Raw genomic sequence first — 21272 nt, 5'->3', positions numbered from 1 at the left:
GGAGGAGGTGGAGGGCGTGGGTGGTGTCACGGACATAGGTAGGGAGTTCCTGGACCAAGGGGGAGAAAATGGAGTCGAGATAGTTGGAGATCAGTTCGGTGGGGCAGGAGCAGGCGGAGACAATGGGTCGACCAGGGCATTCAGGTTTGTGGATTTTGGGAAGGAGATAGAAGCGGGCAGTGCGAGGTTGGGGAACGATGAGGTTGGAGGCCGTGGGTGGGAGGTCACCTGAGGTGATGAGGTTGCGGATGGTTTGCGAGATGATGGTTTGGTGCTCAGGGGTGGTCTTTAATACTGTTGGTGTGTGGAAGCAACCCATCACAGACCATGTCAAAATGCAAACTATGAAGGCTAACGTGAGCAGTTGAACAAATACATTTATTAGTGGCTTTCAGTGGCAACTATGAAAGCTGTTGGATTTTCTACCCAAATTAATTGCAAAAAAAAGCTTGGAAGAAGTCCCAGAAAATGTCATAATAAACTAGAAAATTACAAATGTCTATGCAAGATTTAATTTGCAGCTACTTCCCCTGGTTCTTTATTCCATATCATCATGCTTACTACTGCACTGAATACCTGGCACTACTAACGAATCACAAATCTGGTTGCACTTAACTCTCACATTAGCAGTAAACCAAAACACAAAGGGATTAATAGGAGACTCAATTTGCAGACAAATCTCCAAATGCTGAGAATATTTTAACATATGAATAGTAAAGTGCAGTATGTGACAACTGAAGGCATTTTGTGGTCTAAACGCTCATTAAGAACCATTTAGCAAAATACAGTGTAGTATTAGGAACTTACAGACTTATAGTAAGGATTTTTGCCATCAGAACAGAATGTGAAGATATGGGAATGCGAATATCTGGCTACTCAATGTCTATTCCTAAATGTCAACAATGCCAGTAATACTGTGGCATTTACATAAGAGTGCTGAAGAAGCATGCCCATTGGTTTTCATTAGTTGTCTTTTCTTCTGCATTGCCTTATGTTCAGCCATTCTCTGATCCGAAGAAAACGGAACAGCTACAAGCTGATTACTTCAGGTTATCTTGGAATGGCTTCATCACCCAAAGCTAGAATGCAAAATATAAGAGGAAGTGATATTTGAACTCTCCTTTTTACTATTTATAAAATGACAATTTATTACTATATATTGACATAAACAGTATTTCTTTGCTAAAATAGCATGTCAGCAAATATTTGTTTTACTTTCAAATTAATTGTGTTGCTCTGAAAATACATGACTATGTATTAACCTTACTTGTCAACCACAAACAAAATATTTAAAGAAAACACACTTAACTGAGAATTGTATTTAGTTTACAGATATTTAAAAGAATTACAAGTTGTACAAGGAAGATGCCTTACGTTTTACTGCAAGCAATGTGTTTCCATGACAACACGCAACAGAGGTAACAAAATAGGGATTACTTTCATCCAGGTGTACTTGCTTAGGTATCCCAGTGTCTTCTTCTTTCCTTCCCAGTCTTCCTCTGGCACCCTTTCCCCATGTATAAATTTCTCCTTCTGTTGAGGTAAATAAAAAAATGCTTTTAGCACCTTGTCAACCTAAATTGTGCTGCAAATATTAAAATAAAATACAAACGTTCTCAGTGGTGTTCAAGATCAACTGTGTGAATATTACCAACCAATCTCTATTAAACGTTGGATGACTAACAGTATAATCTAACCTGATACAATGCCACATAGACCAGGAAGATCTCACGTTTGATCTTTAGTTAATCTTAACTGCAGAACCACTTAGTTGTAACAATTGGCCTCACTGACCCAGGCCTATCAAGATAGTTTTAGTATGAAATTCCAGCTTATTTTTACCTACCGACTTCGGCTGAAAATTGCAATTATGTGGAAATCAGATGTGGAGAAATTCAAGATCAACCATGATACCTGAAGGTCACCATGCTTGTTGACTTGCACTGTTTATGTTCACAAAAATCAGGGAAAGGCAACTTGTTTCAATGTTCAATCAACTTCTATTTCGTACTCAGCTTCAAGTACATTCTTCCTTGCACAGATTCATTTTGGTCATTACTTCCAAAAACAAGTCTAAAACCAAATGTTTTTCAATCACCAAGAGTAGCATGATTGCGTTGGATAGCATTAGAAATTTATATTGACATAGGAACATTGCATACCTTGCAGAATGGAAATATCCTGATGTTTTTTTTCCACTTCAATTTATTCTCCTTAGCCGTTCTCTTCGAAAGTCAGTGGCTTGTATCTGGCATCACAGCAACTCATTACATCCAAATATCAGCACTTCAATTCTGATCCAGGTACTCTAAGGGCTAGATTTTTCACTTTCCTTATCATCATACCTCCTTGCTCCCTTAAGGGTTTTCACATACTAAGAACAGCATTGATTGCTGCTGGGTACTATTGGCAATTTATATTGGCTTCCTAGATTTGAGACAGAATGTTCTTTTAAACATTCACTCCCCTCTCCTCTCTTTTGTTTCTGGGATTTACCATGAGTAGTGACAGGGTAAAAACTATTTACCCATTAGATTCACCACTGCCCAGAGTGCAAATTCACAAAATAATAAAAACACATCATCCAACAGATCAATTATGTCCTAACAATGGATTTCATAACTGCAGTCTGTAGCGATTGTAATTAAGTCGGCCAGCTGAATCTCATAGAATTTGGGTTTCCTGATTGGACCAAAGTGACAGCCCCAATCAGGGACACCTGGCTGACATAAAAGGATGAATATCAGGGATACTGAGCCCCTGAATGCCTGACTCAAGGACAGGCAGTGCTATTGTGAAAGACTATGCATTTGTAAATAAAGGATGATTGGTGATGGGATGCTGGTCTCTGAAGAGTTATTTCAGTGCTGACGAGAGTAAAGCATGATCCTGAAGAAGCCTACTCGCAGCAGTCATTTTGAAGTTGGGAATAAGTATTTTCTTACATCATGCCTCTGTGTGGGAAACTTGAGTCATTCGGCCCTGCTATTGAAGACTGGACTCAGTATGCAGAAAGAATGCATTTTTTTTTCCAGCCAAATGATATTGTGGCAGATGAAAAACATCAAGCAATTCTCCTGACAGCCTGAGGAGCTGCAGCTTTTTTTCTGTTATTAGGAGCCTAACTTTTCCTGAGGCACTAGATACTAAAACTTTTCAAGAATTGACTGACATAGTTAAGGAATAGTACGACCCCAAGCCTCTTTTAATTCGGAGACATTATCGCTTTTACTTGGCAATTTGAGAACCAGGAAAATCCATATCGGGGTTTTTGACTAGGTTAAGACTGGTATAAGCCTGTGAATTTGGTTTCACCCTTAATGAGATGATTAGAGACCATCTAGTATGCAGGAATAATGGTGTGACTATGCAAAAGCACATACTGGCTGAAGCTCAACTGGAATTCAAACAGGCACTACAACCAGCTTCGTCATTGGAAGATACAGCAAGCAGAGCACGTGAACTGTAAAGTATTCTGACAGAGATGGACCCCTTTGCCAGTCTGCCTGAGCATGGGGAACACCACTTGAGTGCAGGCAACTGCATAGCTTCACTCAGGAAATATCCTGATGGGAGTAACTCAGGTTGGCCCACAGCAAACGCCCAACACAAAGCACTTTTGGAATACTGCATTCAATTTGGATCTTCCTGCTGTAGGAAGGATGTTATGAAACTTGAAACGGTTCAGAAAAGATTTACAAGGATGTTGCCAGGGTTGGAGGGTTTGAGCTACAGGGAGAAGCTGAATAGGCTGGGGCTATTTTCCCTGGAGTGTGGGAGACTGAGGAGAGTCCTTACAGAAGCTTGTAAAATCATGAGGAGCATAGATAGGGTGAATAGTCAAGATCTTTTTCCCACGGTAGGGGAGTCCAAAACTAGAGGGTATACGTTTAAGACAAGAGGGAAAAGATTTAAAAGAGACCTAAGGAGCAACTTCTTCATGCAGAGGCTGGTGAAACTGCATCAAGAACTCCAGTGCCAAACCCAAGATTCCATCAAGATAGTGACAGTTTGATACAAGCTCCACAATGTTTGGTGCAAGAATCATGGGTCAGGACCAGTGACTTATAAAGTTCAGGTAGGTGCAACTGTCCCGAATAAGCATGTGGACCACTGAAAGCTGCAAATTCACAGACTGGTTGGGAGCAGTCAAGAGCTTTCAGAAATACTTCAGGGACCTATTGATTCATGCTCTCCATTAAACTTCTGAATCGAAGACGGACATGTTGGAAGTAGCCACCTTGACACTTCTGCATCCGGAGGAAGGGAGTGAAAGCCAAGTGAGGCGTTCCAGGCACAGGACATGAGCTCCTGTTTGTTACACATCTTCCATTTCAGATTCCGAGTTGGAAGAACCTGACCCGGTGTTAAAACGTCCCAGGAGGCTCTCAAAGGAATCAGACTGCCCTGTGTCCTTCGACTCAGAGGGGAACGATGTAGTGATTGTAATGAGGTCAGCCAGCTGGACCTCATAGAATATGAGTTCCCTGATTGGATCAATCAGGAAGACCTTGCTGACATAAAAGGATTAATGTCAGGGATATCAGCCTCTGAATGCCTGACTCAAGGAGAGACTGTGCTATAGTCAAACACAATACATTTGTAAATAAAGGGTGATTGGTAATGGAATGCCAGCCCCTGAACAGTTATTTTAGAATCCAACATTGTTACGAATAGTGGGAGCACTATTAATTTATGGATCCAAAAAGCCTGTTGTCAATATCAGAATGGCAATCTAGGTGCAGCTTTATTAAAATGAAAGGATTTTCCTAATTTACCGATGAGAAGGCCAAGCTTTAACAGGCCTTTACAACCTACTCCAGCTATCTTCTTCTTCCCTTCATAACCCTCCAGGCAGACTCTCAGCCAGACAGTTGGTGCAAAAAAAATGCAATTAGACTTTGAGGTCTGCTGACATTAATCTCTGCCCCAAACTCTTCTCCAAGCAGATTAATGGCCAGGAAGAAAAATGCAAATAATCCTTAAATTTGAAATTTTTCTGTGATCAGAAAACCTTTTCACAAAAGAGGACAATCCTGACCGTAGCATCAACAGATGTCCATACAGCAACTCTTGAGTCAAAAGCAACAACAGAAACCCCCCAAACCAGGGCTGTTAAAGTCAGCAGTTATAATCTGGCTGTAATTCCAACTAAGAGCAACTAGTTCAGAAAAAAATACAGGGGGGATCTTGGCATCTTTTTGTCTGTAACACCCAATAACCAAAACTGTAATACATTTGCTTACTGAACCATAATGGTGTTATCTGTAGTTTTTAAATTTCTGTTAAACATCTCCAAACTTTTTAAAAAAATCTTATCCTGATACTCTTTGCTTCTTTCTATGTTTCACACAGCAGTAACAAGCAGTGTGATTAGTGTCAAGACGTCGTTAACAACTTCGCTCCATAGCACTGAAACCATATTTAAAAACGCATCTGTCCCGTACACAAAATTTAATTAGTCTTGTGAATCAGGTATTGAAGAAATTTCTAACATTTCTAATTAGAAACTGTTTGATTACCAGCATCCTCTTTTAACTGCAGGGCAGGCTTTAGTTATATAAATGTACTGTATTTCTGCAATAAAGGCATGTTCAGAACAATCATGATATTAGGAGCAGAGGTTCCGCTGAAAGTAGTTTATCAACCTCACTGAGTCATGCAATTATTCTAATCATTCAAATATTTAAGGGAATCTATTTATCAAGATTACTTTTGATTTTTATAAACAGCTACGTAGTGTCCAAGAGCAACACAACAAATCAGTCCGAGAGTGTGATATGATTGTTCATGTAATTGAATATTAATTTGATCAACATAATTAGATTTGCAATTTAGAATCTGCCCGAGTTTTAATGAAATGCTAATTATCCTTCCATCATTTCCATTGCTACATACCTGCTCCAATTGCAACTGTGAAAGCATCACCACAAGCAACCATGGTAACCTTTACCCCACACAGGTTAGAGACCAAATACGGCAATCGATTATTGTGACGTGTGTTGGTGCCTAGTTGTCCGTGTTGATTACTGCCAAATGTATAACATTCCCCAGTTTCTGTAAATGATCAAAGAGACAATCATTTTCTTTCAGAATACTTAGATAAAAGCCTGAGTTGGACTGTCTGGTAGCACAACATAGTGATGCACTAAACTTGAACAAAGAGGAGGACCACTTAGCCCCTGAGCCTGCTCACCATTTAATAAGGTCATGGCTGATCTGATTACAACTTCAAGTCAACATCACCACCAATCCCAAATATCCTTATGCCACATTGCTTAATAAGAATCTGCCCCCACTTCCTTAAAGAAACTCAAAAGTCTCTACTTCAACTGCCTTTTCAGTGACAGTTCCAAAGACTCATGACCCTTTGAGAAAAAATGTGGTCTCATCTCTGGCTTAAATGGGCGACCCCTTATTTTTAAAAACGGACCATAGTTCTTGATTCTCCCTCAACAGAAATCATCCTCTTCACATCTACCTTACCAAAATGCCTCATAATCTTAATATATTTCAATCAAGTCACCTCTTATTCTTTTAAACTCCAGTAGATACAAGCCTAGCTTATATGAGATCGCAGAGTATTTGGAAGTGCATAGTAAAATAAGGCTGAGTCAGCACTGCTTCATCAAGAGAAGGTCAGGCCTGACAAATCTATTCAAATTCTTTGAGGAAGTAATGACCAGGTTAGACAAAGGAGAGCCAAAGGACACGTTCTATTTGGATTTCCAGAAGGCCTCTGACAAGGTGCCAAACAGAAGGTTGCTAAGACAACATCCCATTGTACTGGGGGAAGATACTGATATGGATAGAGGTCTGGCAGAAGGCTGACAGTAGGGATAAAGACGTCTGTTTCGAGATGGCAGCCAGTGAATAGAGAAATTCTGCAGGGATCCATGTTGGGACATTTATTCACTTTATACATTAACAATCTGGACAAAGGAACTAAAGACATTGATGCTAAGTTTGCAGATGACACAAAGACAGGTGGAAGGGCAGGTAGTGTTGAGAAAGCAGGGAGGCTGTAGAAGGACTTGGACCAGCTAGGAGAGTGGGCAAAGAAGCGGCAGATGGAATACAATGTGGAAAAGTGGGAGGGTATCTGCTTTGGTAGGAAGACTAGAGGTGTAAACTATTTTATGAAGGGGGAAAAGTTTCAGAATTCTGAAGCACAAAGGGCCTTGGGAGTCCTGGTTTAGGATTCTCTTAAGGTTAACATGTGGATTCAGTTGGCAGTTGAGATGGCAAATGCAATGTTAGCATTCATTTCAAGAGAATAGGACCCAAGGACACAGCCTCAGAGTGAAGAGACGAGCCTTTAGAACTGAGATGATGTGGAATTTCTTCAGCCAGATGGTGGTTAATCTGTGGAACTCACTGCCACAGAGGGCTGTAGAGATCAGGTCATTTAGTGTGTTTAAGACAGAGATAGATAGGTTATTGATTGATAACAGGATTAAGGGTTACAGGAAGAAGACGAGAATGCGGTTGAGAAATAAATCAGTCATGATCAAATGGTGGAGCAGACTCAATGGGCTGAGTGGCCTAATTCTGCGCCTATATCTTAAGGTCCAACCATTCCTCTTGAGAAAAACTGCATATTCCAAGTATTAGTCTGGTAAATCTTCTCTGAATTGCTTGCAACACCTTTCCATTCTTCTTTAAATAAGACGACCAATGGTGCACACAGTATTCAAGATGTGGTGTCACCCGTACCTTATATGACTAAAGCATAACCTCCCTATTTTAGCATCCAATTTCCTTTATGATAAATGATTGCATTTTATTAGCATTCCTAATTTCTTGTTGTACCTGCATATTAAATGTGATTCATGCATGAGGACATTCAAATCCCTCTGTATCATAAAGCTCTATAATGTCTCACTGTTTATTTAATAATTTTTTTTATTATTACTAACAAAATAGGACAACTTCTCACTTTCCCACATTTGTCAGATCTTTGCCCACTCACGTAACCTACCTTTTTGTAGCCTTATGTCCTCTTAACTTACATTCCCACTTACTTTTGTGCGAGCAGCACATTTAGCCACCCACCTTCTGCTTCTTCATAAAAATCACTTACATTGTAAACAATTGACGTTCCAGAACAATCCCTGTGGGGCACAGAATTTAAGTGTCGTTTGATCAAGGAACTTTACAGTCAGAACATGCTCATCTTCAAGCTACTGTTGAGATACAAGAAGGGTCTAGGCCCGAAACATCAGCTTTCCTGCTCCTCTGATGCTGCTTGACCTGCTGTGTTCATCCAGCTCCACACCTTGTTATCTCAGATTCTCCAGCATCTGCAGTTCGTACTAGCTCTTCAGTATAGTTGGTCACTTTTTTTTGCTTATATTTAGTTAATTCTAGCAGCGTTTTACAAGGACAGATGACATACTATTTAATGTACAAAGTTTAATTCTACAAAGTAGATATGTTCCCCTTATGGATATAATTAGTTATGGTTCAGTGATTACATTCTTGTACCTTGAAGTTTGTGGGTTAAAGTCCCACTCCATATATTCAAGCACAAATTTCAGGCTAGCAGTGCAGAACTGAGGGACTGCTGCACAATTCGAGATGACATCCTTTAGATCAGCCTTTAAACCAAGGTCCTGTTTGCATTTTAAATCAAAGCCCTCTTTATCCTCTTGAGTGAAACTAAACAAACCTGTGGCATTATTTGAAGGAACTGCAGAACAGTTTGTTCCTGATCAACATTTATTCCTCGACTAACATTTTTAAAACAGTCATTATCATTGCTGTTTATGGGAGCTTGCTGTGCGCAAAGAACCCTTACTACATTCCAACATTAATCATTTTAAAAGTATTTCATGGGCTGGAAAGCCTTTTGGGACATTTTATAAACGCAAATTTTGTTTTCTATTTGCCTTGCATTCTTAAAATCAATATCTAGATCAGATACAGGTCAAGTTGGCTCAATTTCTTTAAGTGTTACAACAACAAAGTCCAATTGTTAAAGTAGGCAGAAGTAGATCTCAATGAGAATTTAATTGTTGATTGATAAAATAATTTGTTAATGGACAACACTCAACTAGTTGTGGTGTAGATGAGATGTACAAATGATAGCATTTTCTTTTACTCTCGGGATAAAGGTGAGAAAAATGAAACAGTATTTATTGCCCAATCTGGAATTAAAAGCTACTCTAATGTGACCGTTATTGATTGTCTGATTGTCATCTGATTCACTACTGTCCTTTAGAGAAGGAAATCTGATGTCCTTATCAGGTGTTGCCTACATATGACTAGAGATCCACTGCAATGTAATTTAAAATGCCCTGCCTGCCCAGCATCAACCTAGACACCAAAATTAACATCTGGAAATTTATTCCTAAAAAAGGAGTTTCTACAACAGATTGGTCAAGCACAAGTCTGACACAGTCATTCTCACAGAATCATACCTTACAGACAATCAACATCCCGGGGTATGTCCTGAACAACCAAAGACACACCAGAGATGGTGTGATGACATACAACAGGGAGGGAGTTGCTCTGGAAGTCATCAACATTAACTCCAGATGTCACAAAGTCTCATGATATCATGCCAAAGATGGGCAAGGAAGCCTTCTGCTAATTACCACTTATTGCACTGCTTTGGCTGAAGAATCACTACTCCATGTTGAAAATCATTTTGAAAAGGCACTGAGGGTGGCAAGTGCACAGAATGCACTCTGGATGGGGGACTTCAATGTCTATCACCAACAGTGGCTCAGTAGTACTATTACTGACCAAGCTGGCTGAATCATAAAGGACAAAGCTGGCATATCCTCCATTCTACCATTCTGGTAAAATGATGGTTTGATGCTATAGTATGAAGTGTCAAAAAGAGATAAATTTCTACTATTGGAAAACTGACTACAATAAGTCTGAACTAGCCAGAGTTGAAGTTTCATATCAGAACTGCAAATGTCACCTGAAGAACAGGTCGAGTTCAAATACAGAGCAGAACTGATGGAACAAAAGAGAAAACAGAAGGGCCATGAAAGGCTGTAAAGCACTGACTATAAAAATGGTGATGGAAGGTGAAATACGGGTGGTAATGTGGCACTGCTCAGTGTTTAGGCCATGTAGGACAATGTGATCATATAGTGGTTAGTACTTTGCATAGCGGCAGCAGCAACCCCAGTTTGAATCCAATTCATGGCACTGCGTACAAGCAATGCAACAATGGGTTTCTACTGTCTATGGGATTTTCTGCCGTAGAAAGCAGTTAAAGCTAAAACATTGAATGTTTTCAAGAAAGAGTTAGTTCTTTAGGGTAAAGGAATCAGAGTGTGGAAAGAAAGTCAAAACAGGTCACTGAGTTGGATGATCAGCCATGATCATATGGAACAGCAGTGAAGGCTCATAGGGTCAAATGGCCTTCTCCTGCTCCTATTTTCTATGTTTCTATTAATCCAGGAAATAGACCCTGGTTCAAAGAAGAGTGCGGGAGGACATGACAGGAACAACAACCAGGCATAGCTAAAATTGAGATGCCAACCCTGTGATGCTACAAAACTAGATTCCCTCGTGCCAAATAATATGTTCAGCATGCAAAAGACAGGACGAAGTGATCCGGCAACCAATGGATCATATCTAAACTCTGCAGTCCTGCCACATACAATGTGAATGGTAGTGGACAATTAAACAACTCATTAGAGGATGTGGCTCCATAAATATCCCCATCCACAATACTGGAGGTGCCCAGCACATTAGTGGAGAAAACAAGATTGAAGCATTTGCATCAACCTTCATCCAGAGGTGCCAAGTGGATGATCCATCTTAGCTTCCTCCTGGAGGTCTCAGCTCCAAAGATTTCATTCTTCATCCATTCTTTAACCAGTTCAATCAGTCCAAGTGATATTAAGAAACAGCTGAAGACATTGAATACAACAACATCTGTGTGCCCTGACAACTTTTTACACATGAACATATAAATTAGGAGAAGAAATAGGTCATTCATTACTTTCAACCTGCTTGCCATTCAATAGGATCATGGCTGATCTTTTTGTTTTTCGAATTTCACACCCATTTATTCCAATAATCTCTGATTCCATTGCCTAACAAAAGTCTACCTTTTTTTTTCTGTATTTATTCACGGGATGAGGACGTCACTGACTACACAGCATTTATTGCCCATCCCTAATTGCTCAGAGGGCAGTTAAGAGTCAATCACATTGCTGTGAATCTGGTGTCACATGCAGGCCAGACCACGCAAGGATGCAGTTCCCTTCCCTAAAGGACATTAGTGAACACAGAACATAGAACATAGAACATTACAGCGCAGTACAGGCCCTTCGGCCCTCGATGTTGTGCCGACCTGTGAAACCAATCTGAAGCCCATCTAACCTAAACTATTCCATTATCATCCATATGTTTATCCAATGACCATTTAAATGCCCTTAAAGTTGGCGAGTCTACTACTTTTGCAGGCAGGGCATTCCACGCCCTTACTACTCTCTGAGTAAAGAACCTACCTCTGACATCTGTCCTATATCTATCACCCCTCAATTTAAAGCTATGTCCCCTTGCACTAGCCACCACCATCCGAGGAAAAAGGCTCCCACTGTCCACCCTATCTAATCCTCTGATCATCTTGTATGTCTCTATTAAGTCACCTCTTAACCTTCTTCTCTCTAACAAAAACAGCCTCAAGTCCCTCAGCCTTTCCTCATAAGACCTTCCCTCCATACCAGGCAACATCCTGGTAAATCTCCTCTGCACCCTTTCCAATGTTTCCACATCCTTCCTATAATGCGGTGACCAGAACTGTATGCGATACTCCAAGTTCGGCCGCACCAGAGTTTTGTACAGCTGCAACATGATGGGTTTTTATGACAATCGACAATGGATTCACGGTCATCATTATATTCCTAATTCCAGATTTTACTGAATTCAAATTTCACCATCTGCCACGGCGGGTCCCCAGAATGTTATCTGGGTCTTTGGATTAACAGTCCAGCGATAATACCACTAGGCCGTTGCCTCCCCTACTTCTGCCTTAAAAAAAATTCATCAGTCTCACCTCCACCACGTTCTGAAACAGACAGTTCCAAAGTTGCACAACCTTCAGAGAGAAAAAAAAAATCTCCATATCGCTATCCTAAAAGGTTGACACCCAATCTTTAAACAGACTGGTTCTAGCCTCACTCACAGAGTAAACAGTACCTTGTCAAGACCATTTCAAGATCTTACATATTTTAATCAATCCACTCCTCATTATCCTAAACTTCAGTGGAACAAGCATAAGCTGTCCAACCTCTCCTCAGAAGACAACCCACTCATTCCAGGTATTAATCTCCTCCTCTGAACCGCTCCAATGCAGTTACATTCTTCCTTAAATAAGGAGGCCAAACCTGCACATAGTATTCAAGGAGTGGTATCACCAAAGACTTGAAAACTGAAACATAACATCCTTACTTTTATGTTCAATTTCTCTTGTAATAAAGGATAACATTCCAGCAACTTTCTTAAATGTTTGCTGTACCAGCATATTTTTTGAGACTCATGCACCAGAACACCAAATCCCCCCCTCTGTCAATTCTGACATTCCAGCAATAGTACTGAAATCATGTGCCCCAGAATTAGCCATGCCCCTAGCCACTGTGATCCAGTACAGCATCTATCAACAATGTGGAAAATTACCAAGGTATATCCTGCTCACAAGAAGAAGGACAAATCCAAACTAGTCAATTACGATTTAACAATCGACTCTTAATCATCAACAAAAAAGTGGTAGTAGAAATCATCAACAGTGCTATCAAGCAGCATTTGCAAAGGAATAACTTACTCATTGATACTAAGTTTAGATTCTGCCAGAGACATCAGGCAGCTCTTGACCCCGTTGTAGTCTCGGTCCAAACATGGACAAAACAGCTGAATTCCAGAGGTGAGGTCAGAGTGACTGACCTTGACATCAAGGCAGCATTTAGCAGAGCATAACATCAAAGAGCCCAAGGAAAACTGGAGTCAATGGGAATTAGGGGGAAAGTTCTACACTGGTTGAAGTTAAACTAGGACAAAGGAAGATGATTGTGGTTGTTGGATGCCAATTATCTCCAAGGACATCTTTGCAAAGTTCCTCAGTGTAGTGTCTTAAGTTCACCATCCTCAACTGCTTCATCAATGACCATGATAAGGTCAAATATGGAGGTGTTTGCTGAGTTTTGCATGATATTCGGCAGCTTTCACAACTCTTCAGATGTTGAAGTAGTCCGTGTCCATATACAGCAAAATCTGGAGAACATTCAGGCTTGCACCTATGATTGGAAAGTAACATTCACATCACAGAAATGGCAGGCAATGACCATCTCCAACAAGAGAGACTCTACCTATCAGTGCCTGAGATTCGATGGGATTGCCATCAATGAAGTTTACTATCAAAATCCTGAGGGTTACCCTTGTCAGAAAATTAAGCTGGACAACAATGTAAATAAAGTGGCTACAAGAGCAAGCCATGTGTGGGTATTAACTCACCTCCCATTTCCCCAAATTTTGCCCAGAAGTCAGGAGCATGATGAAATACTCTACAATTACCTAGATGGGAGCAGCTCCAACAATGCTCAAGAAGCTCCAACAACACTCAAGAAATTGGTTGACATCAGCCAGCACAAAGCAGCCTGCTTGATTAGCATTACAACCAGCACCTTCAATATTCACACCCCTAACCAACAACACATAATGGCAGCAGTGTATATAATCTACAGAACATACTGTAGTAATTCATCCAGGCTCCTTAGGCAGTACTTTACAAAGCCATGACTTCTTCCACTAAGGAGGACAAGGCTGCAGATACATGAGGACTTGACAACTTATAAATTCCCCTCCAAGTCACACACCATCCTGACTTGGAACTATAATTGCCATTCAGTATCTGTCAATGGATCAAAATGCTGGAACTCCCTTCCTAACAGCATTGTGCGTATTGCTACATCTAAAGGTCCAAGAAGGCAGGTCACCATCATTACAGATGGACAATAAATGTTGATCCAGTCCACAATGCGCACATCTGATGAATGAATTAAAACAAAACTGATGATGACAAATGAGAGAAATGTTATCCCGTACAAAATATAATGCATTGTTCCACTGCTAAAGAATAGCTATGCCTGCACTTTAAGGCTATCAGAATTTAATTCACATTAAGTAAACATGGAGCTATACTCATTTAGAGGTCAGTTGCTGAAGGCCAGGACATTGGTTTTAATTGTGGGAGTATCAATTAAGATTCTACTGACACATCAGCCCTGGTTTCTGTCAATTAGCAAAGGAGGTTTCTGTGTATTGCAAATATCAGCTTCTTTTTAAGTGCAACAACAGAATTTAGCATTAGACAGTGTGTGATATCAAAAATGTGATTGACAGGAGAGAGCAATTAAGCAGTGTTTATATTGTGGATCAGAGGCAAAATCTTCATGACTATATAGGCATTTTCATTTACATCAGCGCTTCAACATGTTTTGGACACAAAGTTTTAAGAAGAGGAAATTTCTCATGAAAACTCTCTCAGAAACATTTGGAGAATATCCAAATGTCTTCTGGACTCAGCAGGTGATGTTTAACTCTACAATTGACTTGCGGTACATAAACCTTTGAGTTTTTCACAACAATAAGCAAGTTATAGGCAAAGACTGTGAGCAAAAGTTAGTCAAGAAAAGTATGTAAAACTTCTCCATTGACAGTTCATTGATGAAAAAGACAATTTTCAAATCAGAATCTCTGCTTGAGTCCACACAGTACATTATTCATTTTTCTTCAACACCCAAAATTTAGTCTTCCAAAGAATAGTCACGTTTTTACCCACCCAATCTCTCCTCTCCTACAGCAAGTTTCTTTGACCCCAATTCCACAAAGTATCATTCTGAAGGAGGAAGAAATCCTGAAATATAACAATTGTTCAACCAAGGTAATGAGAGTTGATGGACTATATGACATTATAAAGCATTGTCAAGCATTATCTAGTTACCAAAGCTTAAATACATATACTTTCCAGAAAGGAGTGATGGATGGCACAAATAAATAGGAGGCTTAGCTGATTTTATGCACCCTAGCAAAAGGGCAATAAAGCCAGTTGCAAATTCTAAGTAATGTTCTACGAGGTTAATGCACTTCTGTTTTTAATAGGAGAACTATTAGTATCATTAGATGGTCCAGCTAATAGGAGGAGCACTTAACACAGTGCTAAAACTGAATGTGTTATTGATTTTTGCTACAGAAGAGGATACTATGAGATTAACAGCGTAGTCCATAATGTGGTTAGTATCTTCAAGTGTGCAATTTTACTGAGATTTAAAATTTAAAGACTACAGTGCACAGCAATTATCTGAATTGCCATTTTAGATTATTTGTAATACCTGCTTTGTAAAACTGCTTTAAATCAGAGAATATGATTGCGTAGAAATGTTAATGCATATCATCACATTGCAGTTTTAATGCATGTTAGCATGGTGCAATTTTAATGCATTTATTAATATCACAGTGCAGCTTTACCATCCTGTTTTCTGTCCAGAACTATCAAAAACATTTGTGTTCTGTTATGTTTCACTGAATGTCTGTCCATTGAGTAATATTAAACAGTGACTTAGAGTTACAATTTTGCAATCTTGCTTCAGTGAAGGTGCTGAGTTTTATCACATACAGTAGTTAATGTGTAAAATAAGCTACCTCTTGAAAAATAGTGAAAGAAGCAAATGTTATCAATTTCTAGCAAGTGATGGATGATTTTTTTTTGCAGACAGGGTTTGTGAGGACTTACTGCAGATAAAACATGGCATTAAATTCCTGAATTTTGAGACTGGAAAAAATGGAAGTAGTCCTTATCAGTCCTTTTCAGTCCTCTGCTCGTGAAAGTAGTGAAAGTTTTGGAGGTGGGCAGCAATGAACGAAAAGGAAAAACAGGATATGCTAGTTATCTATACATGGTCATGATTTATGGTTAACTATTGTGACTTGTAGCCTAATCTGATTACATTAAAAGAGCTAAAGAGGTGGTTTCCATTCCTTTGCCCTCGTCCGAAATTTAACATCACTCATGTTTGGGTACATAGTGCACCAATCTATATTATGCCACTGTCCGACTAGACATTGACAAATATTGATGGGTCCAGTACACCTTTTTTGGTTTTTTAATACATTTGTAAAATATCAGTGGTGATAATGAATGTCACAAAAGAAACTTCAGTATTCCAGAATTAGAACAACAACTTGCATGTTTAATGCCTTTTAACGTAGCAAGCTGTCCCCAGAATCCGCACTCAGTGGATATTGAGCCAAACAAGCCGACATTAGGTAGGATCACCAAATATTCCGGCAATTAGGTGGGTTTTAAGAATGCCTTTCTTACTTTCAGTAAAACCAGAGAAATTTCAAAGTGAATTCCAGAAGGTGTGGACTAGGCAACTGAAGATGCATATGGAGTGAAGGGATAGGACGAACACAAAAGACCATGATCAGAATAACAGACAGTGAGTGAGTATGGTGCAAGGAGGGTTTTCTTTTAAACATTTATTCGCAGGATATGGGTCTTGCTGGCTCAGCTAACATTACTGATCATTCCCAATTTCTCTTGAAAAGGTGATATGTGAACTGCCTTCTTGAACCTCTGCAGGCCATGTGGTGTAGGTACACCCACAGGGCTGTTAGGGAGGGAGTTCCAGGACTTTGACAAAACAAAACAAAGAAATGTGAATCTGGAAATCAAAAAAACCCAGAAATTGCTGGAAAAACTCAGCAGATCTGGCAGTGTCTGTGGAGATAAAGCAGAGTTAATGTTTTGCGTTCAGTGACCCTTTAGCTATGTATGCTGCAGAGTCCCCAAGCAGTTCACTGAAAGTTGCCACCCAGGTTGATAGCGTTGTTAAGAAGGCGTACAGTACGTTAGGTTTTATTGGTAGAGGGATTGAGTTTCAGAGCCATGAGGTCATGTTGCAGCTGTACAAAACTCTAGTGCGGCCGCACTTGGAGTATTGCGTACAGTTCTGGTCACCGCATTATAGGAAGGATGTGGAAACATTGGAAAGGGTGCAGAGGAGATTTACCAGGATGTTGCCTGGTATGGAGGGAAGGTCTTATGAGGAAAGGCTGAGGGTCTTGAGGCTGTTTTCGTTAGAGAGAAGAAGGTTAAGAGGTGACTTGATAGAGACATACAAGATGATCAGAGGATTAGATAGGGTGGACAGTGGGAGCCTTTTTCCTCAGATGGTGATGGCTAGCACGAGGGGACATAGCTTTAAATTGAGGGGTGATAGATATAGGACAGAGGTCAGAGGTAGGTTCTTTACTCAGAGAGTAGTAAGGGCGTGGAATGCCCTGCCTGCAAAAATAGTAGACTCGCCAACTTTAAGGGCATTTAAATGGTCATTGGATAAACATATGGATGATAATGGAATAGTTTAGGTTAGATGGGCTTCAGATTGGTTTCACAGGTCGGCGCAACATCGAGGGCCGAAGGGCCTGTACTGCGCTGTAATGTTTTATGTTCTATGTTCCCTGGCCAACCTCTCTGCCATAGACTTTCTGAAATGTTCCAACAAAGCTCAGCGCAAAGTTGGGAGAACACTATCCTATTTTCTACTTAGGGACCCTGAGGCCTTTAGGACTCAATACTGAGTTCAATGATTTTAGGGCCTGACCACCTTATCCCATGTCCTTACCCCTACACTCACATACCAGACCTTATCATCACATGGGCTTCTACCACAAACAACCCCTGTCAGCCACTCATGGTCCCCATTAGCAGCTACTGATTCTTCCAGGCTGGCCTTTACCCATTCCTGTGTCTGCGCAACTGCGTTTTTCTCTCTCTCTGGGCTCCATCTCCAACTATCATCTACTCCTACCCTCTCACCCACCCCATCTTCAGCATATATACCAACCATTTCCTAGCTAAAATCAGTTCTGAAGCAGGGTCACTGGACCTGAAACATTAACTCTGCTTTCTCTCCACTGATGATGACAGAGCTGCTGAGTATTTCCAGTAATTTCTGTTTTTGTGCAGGATTTTGACATTGGGCTGGAGGAAGTTACAGAGATAGGGAAACATAAGACCTTGAGGAAATTATGAACAAGAATGAGAATTTTAAATTGAGGGCACCAGGAACAATCTTCAGTTAGTAGAGACAAAAGATGCTGTGTAAACAGAACTAGGTGCAGCATAGAATACAGATGACAAACTTTTGAATGAACTGAAATTTCAAAACAGTGGAAGATTTTCTCTTCACTGTCCTAATGACTTTTAAAGGTATTGACAACTGATGGGGTACAATAACATGGGTGGCAAACAACCTCCAGTTCTCCTACCTAAGTGCCCAAGGGCCCATTATTCCAAACTCAGGAGAACTCATGTCAACCTCTACCATTATCCTGACTGAGAATTCTATGTAGGATCATTTCCACAGCTCAAAATTCTATATGAAATTTCAAATAGTCCATATTATGTAGTGTATAAACATTTCAACGGTACTCTGAAACCCTAACATTATATAGGAGCACTTACCTATAAATTAACATGAGCAGTCGGATGGAACACCATACAATGACCCCTTCAACTCTAAAGCGCTGCCTTGCATCTGGTTGAAGACTAGCATCACTAGAAGCCTGCACTGACATGCTGCAATAACATTAGAATCAATGAAAATAAAGGCCACCCTGATTATTCAAGAAGTCGGTTATCTGACTAAGAAAATAAAGCATAAATTTTCCAAGGTTGTGAGGCTTGCTTGCCTCTATCAGTTTGCATTGGATTTAAATTGAAATATACTGGGATGGGAGAAAATTAGAAACTTAAATAATCCCTACGTGGTTAGAAAAGAACTGAACGGTCAGTGTTTGCAGATAAATCTATAGCCCAGACAACCATCTTTTGCGTTATATGCGATAAGGAACAGTGCTAATATCCACAAAGAATACAAAAATCAAACAATGCTACCAAACACAAAAATGATGAAACAGAACATGAAGACAATTTTGACAAATGTACTGCTTCAGTATTATCTTAAATTTATCCAACATGTGGAAGCTAAATGGGAGAGACTTTTACAAGGCCCCAAACATAATTAGTGCCTCACGCAGGCTTGTTAGGCCAAAAGGCCTGTGACTATGCTGTGTTGTTCTTTGACCACAAGCACTAGCCACCCTTCAGCATCACTTCATCGCCATTATTCATGGCTGAGGCTAGTAACTGACAGCATTGTCAGTTATATCCATACAAATATGTTCCCATCATGCCAAGATTTGGAACACTTGCTGCTTTTATTCTTTCCTCCACTAGTAGCATTATGGGCCAACGCTCCAACCGCTACCTTCCCCAAGACCACAGCACATATTCTGTGGTGGTTAATGACAGCAAAATTGTCAGCATTCTTTGTGATTAATCATCTGAAGCCCACACATCCATAGCTAAATGCAGAAATCCAGAAATTGAAATCAGTGATTCTAAGTCCTCCTGTAAGGTACTGATGAGAACTTTACCTTTCACTCTGCCAGACTTGCGATCAAAGACCTGGATAAATTTATACCTTGTTGAACAAGGTATAACTTGTGTTTTAATGGTATGCTAAGTTACTGTTTACTGCTGTAGTTGCAGTAAGTTATACTTACTGCTGAGCACCCTCGCTGGTCCTGAAAAACTAATTCGATATTTGTGAAATTTAAAATCACTTCATTTTACACTTTTTAAAAATCACACTTCTGAAATAAACAGTTTCAGAAAAATGCTACACTGTTGCAGTTTCTTCCTTAATCCTGCATGCAAGTCCCATTTTGCCCATCATTCATGTTGCTCTCTAAGCATTTAATTAAAAATGAAAAATGCGGCATATTTTACTTCCTGGTTTGATGTCTATGACAAAACTCCTATGTGATTGGCTGCTAACCCTGCTTAATTGTGTGATGCTGGCTGCCTGGAGACCCCTTGATAGTGCACAACATTCAAATGGAACTCAGAAAAAGGGTAATCCATGCTAGAGAGAGATTACTAGATCTTGATATGTAACTTTCCCCAAGGTCAGTGGTTTCACTGTCACTTTGCCAATAACAGTGAAATATGGCAATGGTAATTCAACATAGACCTGAGACCAAAACGTATATCTTCTGCACAGTCCTATCCACCAATTCATTCAAATAAAAAGGAATAAATGAAATGTTTTCATATATAGCCTTCCACCGCCTCAAAAGATCCCATAATGCTTTGCAGCCAGTGAGGCACTTTTGAAGCATATTCATCTTGTAATGAAGAAAGAACAAAGGCCAATTTGTGCCCAGTAAGATCCCACAGTGATATGTTAATGATCAGATTACTTGTTTTTTCTGATGTTGATTGAGGAGCAAATGTTGGCCAGTACACAAGAAATAATGTTCCTCCTCTTCTACCAAATAGTCCCATGGGATCTTTGCCAACCACATGGGAGATCAGACAAGGCCTTGGTTGAATGTAGCATTCAAAACTTGCATGGTACCTCCAATAATGCAGTACTCTCTCAGAATGGAGTGTTAGTCTAGATTAATAAACTCAAAACTCCGGAGTCAAAAGAGGCAATTAATTTTGAAATAGTGTCTCTCACCTGTTATTGCTGCAGAGTGTGCTGTCCCTACGTCTACATGCACAATATTCCCTTCATTAAGGGGGAATGATTGCACAGGAGTGAAAACATGAACTTCTTCAACTTGATTAGAGGCATGAAAATCCTCAGCTGCAGTTAATTTATCCAAGCCAAGTTTGTTAAATCTGGAAAGCATATTTTTTAAAATGATAGTTATATACAATAATAAAACAAATCTAATATAGAAATGCAATTTTATGTTTTATCACTGATACACATACTTCTGACTGATTGAAGGAATAAGCATGCTCTACAAAAAGAAGCTTCAACCATTGACAGATGCTGGTCAACTACAAAGAACCAAAGTTGACATTGAGGGTCACCATATTATTTGATTTGATCAAATATTTATTTGACATGCCAGGAACCTATCATTGTGTTTGACAATTTCCAGAACGAGCTACTGAACAATCTACATTCATCTGGCTTGCAGATTTATCTAGAACCACTAATGAGGTTGCAAGTAATATCCCAGAAATAGCAGTAAGTCAGGAAATAGAAGGGAGGTATGAACTCAAAAAAGTAGTACTGAGCAAATTATTGCAGCTAATTTTCCAAAGTTCCCTCAATTTGGGCAAAGTTCCATTAGATTAGATAATAACAGGCCAGTGAGTTTAAGATTTGTCACAGGGAAGATGCTAGAAGCAATTATAATACATTATAGCAGAGAAT

General features: G+C 39.8%; 1 protein-coding gene across 2 annotated transcripts in view; it reads right to left on the bottom strand.

Annotated features, from left to right (window-relative positions):
• Positions 1-257: 257 nt before the first annotated feature.
• Positions 258-21272, bottom strand: part of nek8 (NIMA-related kinase 8) — a 55340-nt gene continuing 34325 nt past the window's right edge. For both annotated transcript variants that reach the window (XM_048612834.1, XM_048612835.1), the window contains 4 exons: positions 20562-20725; positions 5899-6057; positions 1375-1533; positions 258-1079 (listed from right to left, as the gene is read on the bottom strand). In XM_048612834.1, coding sequence (XP_048468791.1) covers positions 1051-1079; positions 1375-1533; positions 5899-6057; positions 20562-20725 — 511 coding nt within the window. In that variant the 3' untranslated portion in view covers positions 258-1050. The remainder of the gene's footprint in view (positions 1080-1374; positions 1534-5898; positions 6058-20561; positions 20726-21272) is intronic.

This window comes from Rhincodon typus, chromosome 26 (genome assembly GCF_021869965.1).
Source record: "Rhincodon typus isolate 14 chromosome 26, sRhiTyp1.1, whole genome shotgun sequence".
NCBI lineage: Eukaryota > Metazoa > Chordata > Chondrichthyes > Orectolobiformes > Rhincodontidae > Rhincodon > Rhincodon typus.
Note: the sequence above shows the minus strand (reverse complement) of the source record. Positions and strands in the feature narration are given on the sequence as shown.